Source organism: Opisthocomus hoazin, chromosome 2, assembly GCF_030867145.1.
Source record: "Opisthocomus hoazin isolate bOpiHoa1 chromosome 2, bOpiHoa1.hap1, whole genome shotgun sequence".
Taxonomy (NCBI): Eukaryota; Metazoa; Chordata; class Aves; order Opisthocomiformes; family Opisthocomidae; genus Opisthocomus; species Opisthocomus hoazin.
Genome location: NC_134415.1, coordinates 18817844 through 18831713, shown reverse-complemented (window position 1 = coordinate 18831713; position 13870 = coordinate 18817844). Strand labels below are relative to the sequence as shown.

Sequence of the window (13870 nt, the reverse complement as noted above, 5' to 3'; positions counted from 1 at the left end):
GACATCTGCTAAGTCTTGAGTGAACCTGGTCATTGGAGGATTAATAAAAATCATCAAGCCCAGGAAACACAAGTCTGTATTGGAGCAGTGCTGGGGTTTGTCTGTGGGAAAGTACCTGCAAACAGAGCAAACTGTCTGCTTTATTGTGTTCAAATGGCATCCCGGTTTCTACTCGTGTTAATGTCATCAGAAGATGTATTAGTTTTATGTGCATCTTAAATCTCCCTCTGCAATTGCAAGTCTGTTTACTTTCAGCAATAACTCCAGGGACTCTAGATCTTCTTTTCCTTTTTCCTTTGCCAACGCGCAGAATTGGAGTGGTGGGAATGAGGGAGAAGAGGGGGTTTGATTACTGTGAGGCAGAAGTCGTTTGACTGAAAAGAAAGTCCTGTCTTTGTCAGTACAAACTGTCACAAGGTGGGGTCTAAGGTGATGCATAGATTCTTAGTTAACTGTTTTCACCTTTTGAATTTGAGCATACTTGAAAAGGTATTTTCTAAATGACATCTTTAAAGATATTAAGAACACTTACTCCATCTACCACCTGCTTCTCTCTCCTTGACCCCTATTTTTCTACCCAGAGACTTTTTAGAGCAAATCTTCTGTAGTGTAAGAAATTCAGCACAGGCAACCTGGGCCATTCTGTATCCTAGCATGTGAAAATAAAGGCATCTCTGACATTGCCTAACAGACTTACCAAGCAAAAAAACCCAAAATAAAAACCACCAAATCCCCCACATATTTGCTGTTCAGTTGTGTAGTGTCCATTCGTTTGTTCAAGCCAAAATATTTAATTATTTCAGTATGGGCAAAAGTTATGCTGCTTGGAAAGCAGCTACGTATTTCCCACTGCACCAAAGCTATCTAAGCATGTTGTGTGACCATCTTTGTTCCTGCAGCTGGGATACATATAGTGCATTCGGGATTATTGCAGGCATGAAGTTGATAGCTGTGTGCTAATAGCAGACAGCTGTGTGCAAACAGGGACAGAAAGAGGGTGGCAGCTTTGGCTGGAGAGTGCCTGTGATTCTTTATCTAAAGTGTTTGGATTTATGTAACTTGGAAAGCTGGCCATCTCTCCCTGAAAAGGTTAACTGCCTGGATGTGAAGGGCAGCTGTGTGCTGCTCAGTCCAGCAGCTTCTTCCCCTCGGGTCTGGGCCCCCTTCACACCTCCAGACCTCAAATGCTGTTGGATCTTAAAGTAACTGAATGTAGTGGGAAAATGAGCTTGTTAGCTCAGACTGAAGGTGGAGTAATGCAACAAGATAATGGCCCAGTGACAATGGAAACAGATACTTCAGTGCATCTCTGAGATCAGTTGCTCTGTGAGGAAATAACAATAAAAAAAATAAATCCAAGTGCACTTATAGCGTGGAAAATGAGCAGAGAACTGGTGTTTGTAACATGTAGTGCAGTGTTGCTGGGCAGTGGAAGAAATCAAGGCATCTTTTCAGGGATAACAGATCACAGATTGTGTCTATCCGGTACTTTGAAAGTCCTTTGGAACTTTTAGGAAGCTCATCTGCAGATCATAGCAGAAATGAATGAAGTTACTTAGATGGGTCTCTACTCAGATGAATTCTTGTGATCCATTGTAGCAGTTTCAAATATTTTTTTTTTTTTTGGAAGGGAGTGGCATCATGTGTTTACTTGCCTGCTCTTGACCTGCCTGTTTTTGGGCTACTTGTCATTTCAATGCTACTTTCTTGTGACACATGACTGCCTTGGTGAGAACTCTCTCCACATCCTTTTTTGTCCAGAGACTGTAGGCTACGGAAAGACGCTGCATGCAGTCTTGCATACACATTTTGTTTACCAGGAGAAAAATCTAGTTCTGTACCTTCATTCACTTTCAATGCTTCTCCTTTTATCTTCTGTAATAGCTTGTGTGTTGAAAGTGCATTTTTAATTAAATTTTTTGCATCTTGTATATGCACAATACATTCACTTTGAGGGCATTTTTATTACAGTAGGAGGGTGGTGATATGTAATAAGTCTCAAGAATAATTAAAACCTGTGTTAACTTGTGCATACTTTCAGTAGCGATTGAACTTTGTGTTGAGTCTCTGCTGGGTCCAAGATCAGATCTTAATCAAGTAGGAAGGAACGGGTGACGAAGGAAGGAAGAGTTGGTTGTAGGTACCTCCAAGTTCTTACCAGTTTATCTTAAACTTAATCTATGATGCTTATTACTGAAAAAAAATATTATAAAGCCTTCAATTTTAGGTATTTAGGTCAAGATATTTTTTGTGTTCAATGCTTACTGAGGGACAAACAGAGAAAGTGGGATAATGTTATAAAAGTTTTGGAGATACCTTCACCTCTAATGTATATGGATGTAGCCTCAGAGTTTTGTTCAGACAACCTTAGTTTACACTGAAGGGAAAAAAACAGAGTACCCTGAGAAGGCTTTAACTGCAGCATGATGTGACAGAGCAAAGATTTAAAGAATTAGGGATTCCTAGGAGAGAATATGATAGTGGTTTTTTTTTTTTACTTCAGGGAGCTAAAAATACATGTCAGAATCAGCAAGATGCATGATTTTGATCTGAAACTGAATTTCTGCACTAAATAATCATTAGGTTTTTATCAATGTGTGTTCTACAGTCTAGTTTTGGAAAGGCAGGGGAAGCGGAGTCTTCTAAGTCCCTTCCTATGAAAGGTGAAGATGGTTAACAGTTCTTGAGCGTCTGAAGACCTGAACAGATATTAAAAAATTGACTTGCTTAATCTGTGGAAATGCTAATAACTACACTCGCTTCCCTAAAACATTGTAAATGAGTGCTTTGCACTCCTCATGGCATACTAGATTCAAAGATGGGATAAGAAAGGGGCCTGACTCAAGGACAATGATTGGAGTCCTATTGCATGAAATACTTTGGAAAAGTGTTAATAATTTGTATGTCTTTGCTGAAAGGTACAGTTTTACATTGGCTTGTAGATGGTTTGACTTTGCCAGGGACAGCAGGTGAATTAACATTAATCGCACTAGCTTTGCCAAGGATTTTATGACGTCCTGCTCATACCCAAGTCAAGCTGAGGCATGTTATATTGTTTTGAAATGGATAGTAGTTCTGAAGATGTCCCTCATATTAAACCAAATTCAAGAACTGCACTGGAGGTTCAACGCTAATTCAGTCTGGAGGAGTATGTTTGGTCTCTGGAAGAGATCCATTTGGGTTAAGCTGGTAAATCAAGTAAAAGCTTATCTAATTAAAACCCTCTATTTAAATGTCAGAGCACCTTCACTACTTTTTTCTTAGGTGAAGCAACTTTTTAATATTTCATAAAATTATTGTTGGCAAATATACGAGGCTAGCTTTCACAAAGAAAAACTCAAAGAAAAACTTGAGTGTTTATTTTGAAAGTATGAACAAAGTGGGAAAACCTGAGACGGATGGACACATTTCTTTTCCAGGCTGCCAGGATTTTCCAAGCATGACTGTAAACTTTTTTTCTTACAGGTTGTGTCAAATGCTGCTGGACAGGGGGTTGCCATCACTGGGAACAATACTTTCAACAACTGGAATTGGCCTAATGCTGTGATCTTTGCTGCTACTGTGATCACTACAATCGGTATTTATTTATTATGTTGGCTTTCCTAACTGTAGTTTTCTGTATTCTCTAGTGTGTTTGTACTCATCCATTTATGTGTCAAGCTAGCCACTGAATGAACTCCCCATGGCTGGAGTTGCCTAGGGTATGTGTTCACCTCCAGGTTCATACAGGAAAAAAACAGGATTTTCTGCCACTCTCTCCACACATTTCTCTTCTGTAGACCTATGTCTTTCCAATAAGTAATGAATTCAAGGTGCTGTTGGGGATGATTAGCGTCAATCCAGTTCCATTAATTGGTGCACTTGAACGTCTAAATCATAAAATCCCAAAACAGAAGCATTCCATTAAACTAATACTTAAAGCATGTGCATGTGAGGGTTTTGTATGGCTGTCCTGTTACTTGCGTGCATCCTCTTAAACTACTGAATTATCAGTGTTCTTGGCTTGCGGAACAATCTAGACTTTTTATCTATCTCTTAAAGTATGCAAAGTAGAGCAAGTGTTGTCTTCTAAATCGCACTGCTGATTTGTGCTTGTAACACTCTCTGCATTGAAAGACATCTTCCTCCTTTGATATACAGATTTTCAGATATCAAATCATCTGCCTTCTGCTTTTACAGAAAAATCTTTGCTGCATGGTATTGCTACACCCTTGCTACACCTACAATGCAAAAAAAGAACAGGAATACAAAATAACCAGAGAAGGGTGGAGGTATACAGAAATGGAAGTCTTACTTTTAAACCGTATGCAGTACTGTGGTTTCCCCTATTATTTGGAACTCACGATACCCAGCTTATAATACAACTTACGACAAAAAGTTGAAGTCAAGAACACACTTAAGAAAGCTCTGGCAGAAGTTCAGAAAATAGGCTGCTGATTTTAGAGCCTGAGTTTGTAATGCCCTGTTGGGCTCTGTGACCAACGAAGAGCTAAATTCAGTTGAAGTACCTTGCTATATCACAACTCACCTTGTACTTAACCCACAAACTCTTAGCCTGGAAAGGTGCCAGGTCACAAGTTAAATGTGTACAGTGGATCTTTCACGTGGAAGCTAGCTTCAGGATGGATTTTGAGCTTTTATTCAACAAAATTGATTGAATAAAGTTTTTAACAGTGCTGCTTAAGGTTGGGAAATCATATTTGAAGCTTTGAGATGAGCTTTGTTTAAGATTGATCTTGTCAAGGAAATGATGCGCAAGATCTAGGAAACACTTGAAATGCCGTAATCCTCTCAGCTTGCATTAATAGAATACAGGTTTGCTGGAGTAGAATTGGAAGGCGTCCAGATTCAGAAGAGCAGCAGCCTAAGTAGACTAAAACTCTTATAGATCGTGAAATAAGGAGCATCTGATACAGCAGAAGCCCACACAATGTTGTTTTGTGCATAGGTAGAACTGCCTTGAATTCTCTGCAACAAGAACAGACTGTGCACAGACTTATCTCTTTTAGGTTACGGAAATGTTTCTCCAAAAACACCCTCTGGGCGTCTCTTCTGCATATTTTATGGGCTTTTTGGAGTTCCTCTCTGCTTGACGTGGATCAGTGCTCTGGGGAAGTTCTTTGGAGGACGTGCCAAGAGGCTGGGCCAGTTTCTGACGAAAAGAGGAGTAAGCCTGGTAAGACCCTTGCTTGTTTACCCTCATGCTGTGTATTTTTGATGCATGAATTAAGCTTATTAAGCTTGCACTTCTTAACATACCTGCTAGTCTTGGTAGTAAATACGAATTTTCGCAAATGGTGTTGCACAGAAATAACCAAAAGGGGGATTGGGTATATGTTAGTTCTGCAAGAAGTTTTAGCAAAATGAGATCTTGTAGAAACCTTTGATACTAAATGTAGATCTTGCAGCTTCTATGGAGATGTGTATCTCCTTATATTAGAAACCTGTAGGACAAAAGTAGGTGAGGCTCCATTTCACAGGCATTCTGTGCAAGCTCCTCTGGCATGGAAATATGCTGTCCTGCTTTGTTCCCACCTGCTTCTGTGCCAGCACAAGTACTTCCTGCTGTGCAGTGAACCAACTGGAAAATAATGTTTTGTTCTGAGTTACTGGCTTGTGGTTTTTTTGTTTATGGCTTTTTGTTGGCTTTTTGGTGGTGGTTTGATTTCCGTGCCACCCCCCCCCCCCGCCTTTCTTCCCTGCCTGCCCCCTCTCCTCCGCCCAGTGAGCTGTACCTCTGTTCTGACTCTGTATAGAGGTGGTAGGCAATGTAGGGCCACAGTGCCTAGAGGACAGTGGGACTGTTTTAGATCCTGGTTTCAGAAACAGAGCAAGAACTTTCTTGGTTCAGCACCTGAGAAGAAAGTACAGAAAATGATGGTGAAATGCATGTGTGTATGCAGCTTTGTGCAGAGGTTGCAGGAGTGGCAAAGGGTAGGAGGCATACATAAGAGAGAAGCATCTTAAACACTTCTGATCCTCTATACTCAAATTAAAAGGAAAATCAGAGGTACTGGCTGCTTTTTTGACTAGCGTGCATGTCTGTATCCCGTGCCCATTTATAAAATATCAGGAACTTCTTAAACGTTTCAAGAGTGTGAAAGAAAACTATGAGAATATAATCCTGTTTGAGCAAGTAGTTGAAAGAATAGTGAGTTCTGCATAAAGGGAAAAAAATGTTGTGTGTTTACTTCAGTCAGTGACTTTTAATTATGGCTGATAAACTGCTAGCACAAAACTCTGAAATGTATGATACTGTCAGATTATGCTTGATGCCATGGATGGGAAAAGCAAATTTGGAGATCTTTCCCTGACCTCTTTTTTTTCTTCTTTCTTTACAGAGGAAAGCACAAATTACATGCACAGCTATTTTCATTGTTTGGGGTGTCTTGGTCCATCTGGTTATTCCTCCCTTTGTCTTTATGGTGACTGAAGGATGGGATTACATTGAAGGCCTCTATTTCTCATTCATCACTATCACCACCATAGGATTTGGAGATTTTGTTGCTGGTCAGTAACTATATTTTATACGATATTTTACTACATGCATTGTATGGCAATTCCATTTCCAAACTCTAATTTGAAAAGGTGCTTCCTAAGCTTTTCTAAGACATTTTGCTGCATAGAAGATTCAATTAAAGCTGGGTACTGATCTAATGGACTAGATCTGGCTCTTCAGTCTTGGTTTGGATACTTAAGACTTTTATTGGGCTAAATCGAGCCAAGTTCTGGAGTTTGTAACTCTTTCGGGTGCCCCGGGTCCCTATTTCAGGCAAGGAGCTATACTGTCCGCCATGATAGTTAAGCACCTTTGAATGGGATCCAGTATACTAAGCAGGGCACATAAGTAGTGGGCAATGCTCTCTGTGCAGCTGTCTAGAACCAGTCAACAGAAAATGCTGAGCATACTGTTGTCTCCTTCCAAATCCTGTCTTTCTCTAAAATCCACTGCTTTGTTCAGGGCTTTGGAGACGGACCTCGTTAGCAGAATTCTGAATCCTTTTTTAAAGGAAGGTACCTATATCCATAGCTCAATGGCAGGGAGAATGCTTATAATTTTCAAATATGAAAAAGTTTACTTCTGTAGCTTATGAGGATAAATATGCTGCCATTTTATGTTGTAGCCCAGTGGTCAGAATATGTGCAGCCAAGAAGTGGAAGACCTGGGATCAACATTTTCTTTCAGAAGGTTTTCAGATCCCCACTTACCACCTCTCAGAGCAGTGTTGAAACAGCTAGGCTCTGTTAGTGTGGAAGGGAGTAGTTCTCAGGGTCAGAACTTCAAAGGTTAATCAGCGGTGAGTCCTTTTTCAGTAATATTCTTTGTTTTTAATTCTTTGTAGGTGTAAATCCAGATGCAAACTATCATGCCCTTTACAGATATTTTGTGGAGTTATGGATCTATCTGGGTCTAGCTTGGCTTTCACTCTTTGTTAACTGGAAAGTCAGTATGTTTGTGGAAGTCCACAAAGCAATCAAGAAACGGAGGAAAAAAAGAAAAGAGTCATTTGACAACCATCCTCGGTCTAAAAAGCCTCTTCAAATGGGTACCTCAAAGGACGTCAACATTTTCAGCTTCCTTTCAAAGAAGGAAGAGACCTACAATGATCTTATTAAGCAAATTGGGAAGAAGGCCCTGAAGACAAACAATGACAAAATGATTAAAGTAGAAAATGCCAAACAAAATATGCAGAATGCCAGTATAGATGCCCAGGTGACATACACAAAGACAGAGTCATTTGAGTATGATGAGGCTTCCTTGGACATTCAGAATGGTCAGGTACTGAGACCCCTGCATGATAAACGTATTGGAGACAGTCCTCTAGAAGGAACCATGTTCGTAAACCAGCTAGATAGGATTAGTGAAGAAGAAGGTGAAGTGTGGGATTCCAGAGACTATCGACCCTTAATATTTGAGAATGCCAATATAACATTTGTAAATGAAGATGATGATGAGGAGGAAGATATCTCTGATGATGAGGAAACATCAAAATCCTCCATGGATGATAATCTTGCAGAGGAATCTGAAACTGCAAAAAAACTGGTAAAATTCCCATCCTCTGATGAATCTACCTTTACGAATAACGAGCTAGAACTTTCTGTGCCTTATGAACAACTAATGAATGAATATAACACAGTAAGCAATGTGAAGGCTGCAACGTGAAGCATGTTTGACAGTGGTTTTCTGAAAGTGGTCAGTGCATATGGAACAAATTAACAGAGCAAGGAGAAAAGCATGTTTTTGCTGCTTCTCCCAACTCTTTGAAAACAAAAGCAAGTCCTAAACTAACAAACTCCAGTGTTCTTTTTCCCATCCTAAGTTGGTTTCTGAGCCCATCAGCTTTACTTATCTGAAAAACTTGTAAAATAACAGTTGAATTAGGAGTCCTACTCCTTCTCGGGATCTTATGATTCTTGAACAAAGTAGAAAAGACTAGTTAATACACTGGACCTGCTCTGCGTTTATGCATTTCACTAAGGAATTAGTTTGGGAGTGTAACTATACTGTTGCAAAGAGACCGTTTTGGGCATCAAATGTGTTCGGTTACGCTACTAGCCTTTCACCTCTGAAAACCTGGATTTGGATCCTGCTTTGATCACAAATGAAAGCAAGGGGTTTGCTTTTTTTGAAGTTGTCCTTTGTGAAGTTGTTACCACAAAGTATGGTGCAACCACTAGTTGTACTTAATGAGAAATTTTAGATGGAATACCAGGACACACAGATCTGAGCTGAGGTGTGCTGGCAGACTGAGGAGGAAGCTTCTGAAACATCTGTCTAGAATAAGTCAGTGCTTGTCAAATTATGGTGAATTGTAATTTCATAAATCAAATATTAAAACTAAAAATTCCAAAGGAGTGGATTGAGGAGGAGCCCTCTAACACGGAAGAATTGTCTGGGATGAAGCTCACCAGCTGGGCTGCTAAACTGCACATCAGCCCCAGAACTGTTAAAGAGTAAAGTGACTGGAAGACCAATTGATCAAAGCATGTATGAGCACAAGCAGGATGCAATGAACTTTTTTAATGTTGAAAGTGTCCTTCCACTGTCCATTTCCTAGAGCAAATACTTGAATGAACCTTATACAGTATATATGTACAGGTGAAGTTTTATTGACACTGTTCTTCTGAGGAAAAAATCTCCTTGGGAGGCACAGATATTCTCCAAATGCCCTAATGCCAGTCATAAGGGACCTGTAGCACTGCTGCTGATCTGTGCAGTGTGTTAGTCAGTATTGTTATTTGATGTTCCTCCCTGCCTTGGTACTTCAGACTAGACTTGAATGAGAGATGATTTTTGAAACAGTTGATTACACTTTGCTTATTTGTTTTGTTTTAAAGTTTGACCTATGTACGTATACAATGGTTATTCTATCCCGCTTTCAAGAAGTCTGGGCAATGTCAAATCTTGGACAAACTGAGGTGTGATCAAGTGACTTAAGGCCATAAGGCACTTTTTAGAAGAAACTTTGGCTCTAATCTCCTGAAAGTGTTGTCTTTTGGCTTGGAGATGGGCTTCTCATTGAGAAGGAAGTATGTCGCTTCATAACATTTATGCCCAAATTGTTTCAGCTACAAAGAAAATTATACCATGGTTTCATTTTTCTTTCTTTTTCCATATCTGTGCGTTAACCCTGACAACTCTTTCAAATGAGGCTCTTGATTACATGTTGGCAAAAGGTACTGACTTCAGTTGTATCCCGTATACTTGGAACAGAAAATAGCCAAGACCTTTGAACCTTAACATGTCAAATTCTGTTGTTCTGTTTAGCTTTACAGTGTTTAAGTCATTCCAGTATGTCCAAAAGTTTCTAAAGTTCAGTGAACAGTTAAAATTGTCTCATTCTTGTTTTCTGTGTAATTCTGGCAGGCTCACTAGCTCTGTAAGAAGAGCTTATGGAATCTTGCAATGCTAATCTTGAATACTAGCTATTTCTAATAACTACAAACATTGGCTGCAGCTTCAGTTACTGACCTCTCCTACAGAAGAAGGAGGACATATGGGAAACTGGCACTCTGGTTGGACAGCCTGTCGTTTGGGAAGTTTTGAAGTCATCTACTGTGAAACAAGGACTGTCCTTACTAGTCTTTTTTTCAGAATTTTCCATGTACATGACATTTTTTTAGATAGAAAGTGAACACAAGGCTAAGGCCAGCTCTGTTATACAGGCAGAAATGTGGAATCAAGAACATTGGATTTGGTAGTTAATTTGTATTTTATGATAATGTCACTGAGGAGAGATTCTAATTTGAAATCAAAGTGTATTATATTATGGGTATTTGGAGCAGGGGTGGCTGGATGAATTTGACTTGTATATGACAGGAAAGAGGGAGAGGCCATATTGAGAAGATGCTGATTTACTTTGGTAGATGAATCACCTCCATCATTTTAAAATGACTCCAAGCCCTTCAAGTATTTCTGTATATCTGAAGGGTTGTGGTTGACAGCTTTACCTTGTAACTGTAAGAAATGGTAGGTAAGACTACATGCATGATACACAGGATGCTCGTGTAGCAAGTCTAGCCTTCTTTTTTTTTGTTTAAAAAAGTGCACATTAATTTAAAAGAAAATAAGAAAGCGCTCCATATAGCTTTTATTGTCCTCCAACTTGTCTTCCATTATCGACGCAAAGATCAAAGTTTTGTGACAGTTAAAAAGCTACAGGACAGTGAGGAGAGAAAAGGCTTGCTGAAAGTGCATGAAATGGAAAAGCATAGTACAATCTTCATTTAAAAAAAGAAAAATAATCTATTTAATACATAAATAATACAACCCAGACACTTGGCTGGGCTGCTTTGATTGGGAGGGGTTGTTGCACACTGGAACCCAGACTCTCCATTCTCCGTAGCGAAGTGCACTTGTACGCCAGAGCTGAGAATGGATGGGATCTGTTTCATATTATCAAGTTAGATGTGGCTCTCTGGCCTTTCCCAGTGTAGTCAGCATAGACTATAAGTCTGCCTAATAAGTATCATGGGAATCAAAGTAATAGTTTAAATTTATTAAAACAAAGTACAATATTCCTGTTTTTTGGGGAAACAAGATCACACCTCACAAAACTGTTCTCAAGACATCCCACCGTGTGCCTTAATGTAATCTTAACACTGGGAAAAAATTCCTCTTTACACAGGGGCCAACACAATTGGTCTCGTTAAGCTCTACTAGCTTTCGGTGTTTTGGAGAGGTTTAGTTGGTGCATAGCTTTCACACCGGCTCTCTCCAAAAAGTTAAACCATTTCCCAGGGTTTTTAAAATGATAGTGCCATCTCAGAACTGCCAAAGTGCTAAGCAAGACAGCTTTTTGCCTGCCTGTCTTCCATGTCTTGAGAAAAGCAGCTGCCTGGGGGATCTAGATTAACGTGCTTCTGCCTTCAGATTTCCATGTAGTGAGTTAGAGGCATGTCCAGGCTGAGTTTCGAGGTATTCAGCCCCAAAAGTGCCTCAGAGTGAACTCCCCAGTGCTACCTGGTAAGGTCTTGTAGTTATCTCAATGATCTGGTCAACCTGGAAACTTTTTCTTTTTGGATGCCATGTAAGATTTCATTTGGCTAACCAATAATGTTAACAGCTCTCATAATGCTATGGAGTTGATTTTATAGGTGAGACAGATCTTTTGCTGGAAAGAGAGGAAAGGGGATTTTTTTTAAAAAGAAGGAAAAAAAAAACCAGCTTAAAAGCACATCTAAGGAAGGGATGGAATAGAAGTGGAAACTTCTCTCTAGCTATTGCCTGCTAGTAGATAGTATTTCCAGTCACATCATGTGAAGCAAGGGTCCACTTTCACAATATAAACTTACTAATTTTGCCAAGATGAGCCAATATTTTAATTATTAAAAAAAAAATTAAAATAATCCTGAAATGTGAGAACAAAAGTCTGTTCCTACAAAAGCCCTTTTATGTGCTAGAGGCTATGTGACCCCATCCTTCATGAACATCATTGTGATGCTTCTTGGTTTTGTCTTTTGCTATTAAAGCCTAGTTTTACCAGAAGTGCATCATTTTCAGATACATATCTCACAGCAGGCAGTCTAACACACCTGATACACTGGTACGAAATCACTGAGGAAATACAAAAAAATGGTGTGTTTCATTTTTCTGAACTAAGGATTTGTGAATCTGTTGCTGGCAATGGATGTCACAAAACATGCTGAAATAAAGCCATAGACTGATAACAGATCCATGGTGACACATTTGTGTGTTTTGAGATTTTTTTTTTTTCCAGTTGATCTGGGAGAGTATGTGTAGAGACAGACAAGCATCACTGATGAGGAGAGCAAAAAGCAATATACAAGTCTGTTGACCTAAACAAAACACCCTAAGAACTCCATTGTAGACTTGTAATTGTTGTGCCTCATGGGATTCATTCCATTTGTGATGGATTTAACTTTTTAAAAATTAGCTTGTCTTTCATATGGCTTTTGAAATATGTACAGTTCTGACTATTATCACTCCATAATATACCTGTCTGTCTGTTCTTTGTTGCTGATTGTCACTGGAATCGCACTGTATGTAAATATTTGCTACGTCTTTGTAAAATGTAATTTATTTTAATATTTTGCAATAAAAATTTTACAATTTATCCTCTCTGTCATGAGGAGAATGACAATCAAGAAATGAGATTTCTTTTCACAACTCCCTGCACTTGTAATGTACCTCACAGATGAGACTGGTCCTGGTCCAAAGAGCTTGAAGATAGGGAGCTGATAAAGCAAGTTATTTTATGCAAGCAGATGCCTGTACTTGTATGGGGTATTGATGACTTCAGTTCAACGGCATCTGGTCTTCAATTACATACAGCATAGCGAAGTATTATTCAATGAGTATTTTGGACAGCTGTTAAAAGATAAACAAAAGTTTATTGTAGGGGCTGCACTTTCTTCAGGGGGCTGTTTTTAAAGAAGACGTACTGAGGCAGGGAAGCATTAGAACTGATCAGCACTACAATAAAATGACTGCTGTCTGAATCTTATGCCAGAGCTCTTAAAATATCTGAGTAGCTGTTTGAGTTTTCACAAGATCTCTAGCAGCAGCGCTCACCATTTTGCAGGCTGCAAGTATTTGCAGTCCTTCAGATGCTGCACTTTCTGTAAAACACCTTGGAAATAGATAACTACCTACCATATCGGGTAGCAAAATGGGACTTGGTGCTACCTGTGATAGAGATGGTGCCATCTGCAGAAGCTACAAAAGTGGTGAGATGCATAGGCCCAGGAGGGAAGGGTGGATGGTACGATTTGAGTAAGGGTAGCCGATCTCTAAATTCTCCTCCAGCCCTGCAACAGAGGAGCAGTGGAGGAGCAAGAGGTGCCTGATGGGTGACTGATGCCAGGAACAGTCAAAGAGAGAGGTATGGTCCCCTTGTGGAGCTGAGGGCAGGACCTTGAGCCTGGTAAGGGCCTGATAACATTTCTATCTGCTCCCAGCAGGCTGGACCCCACAGACTATTGTTCACCTTCTGCCCTTGGTATTTTAGTAGACTATTAGTAATTTATAGGGGGTAGGGTTATAAGAAGTAGGAAAACAGGATAAACCTGTATCTGTTAAGCGCCTGTTCTTATGGCCCGTGCCTGACTGCAGGTTCCCCTGAGCACAATAGCTTAACAGATAAAATCGCAGACCAGCTGACAATTAAAAAAACCTGAAATCCTTTCACTGAATGCTTACCATAGGTATTTACAAAGCATGGTGCAACATGATACCAGCAACCTGCAGTTCATGGAAGTGCAGAACTCAAACCTTTAATTCTGGGAGGTGAAGACGGTGACATAGCAGGTAGACGGTTGCTGTTCAGGATTGTTTTACACAGGAAAATGCTACTTCACACCCTTCACAACAATTTCCTGAAGCTGGACTTAAGTCCTGAAGAACCCA

At 39.8% G+C, this 13870-nt stretch overlaps 1 protein-coding gene across 1 annotated transcript in view; it reads left to right on the top strand.

Annotated features, from left to right (window-relative positions):
* KCNK5 (potassium two pore domain channel subfamily K member 5) overlaps positions 1–12566 on the top strand; it is a 36728-nt gene extending 24162 nt beyond the window's left edge. The window contains exons 2-5 of the mRNA XM_075412806.1: positions 3466–3577; positions 5010–5176; positions 6342–6510; positions 7344–12566. Of these exons, the coding sequence (XP_075268921.1) occupies positions 3466–3577; positions 5010–5176; positions 6342–6510; positions 7344–8164 (1269 nt within the window). The 3' untranslated portion in view covers positions 8165–12566. The remainder of the gene's footprint in view (positions 1–3465; positions 3578–5009; positions 5177–6341; positions 6511–7343) is intronic.
* Positions 12567–13870: the final 1304 nt, after the last annotated feature.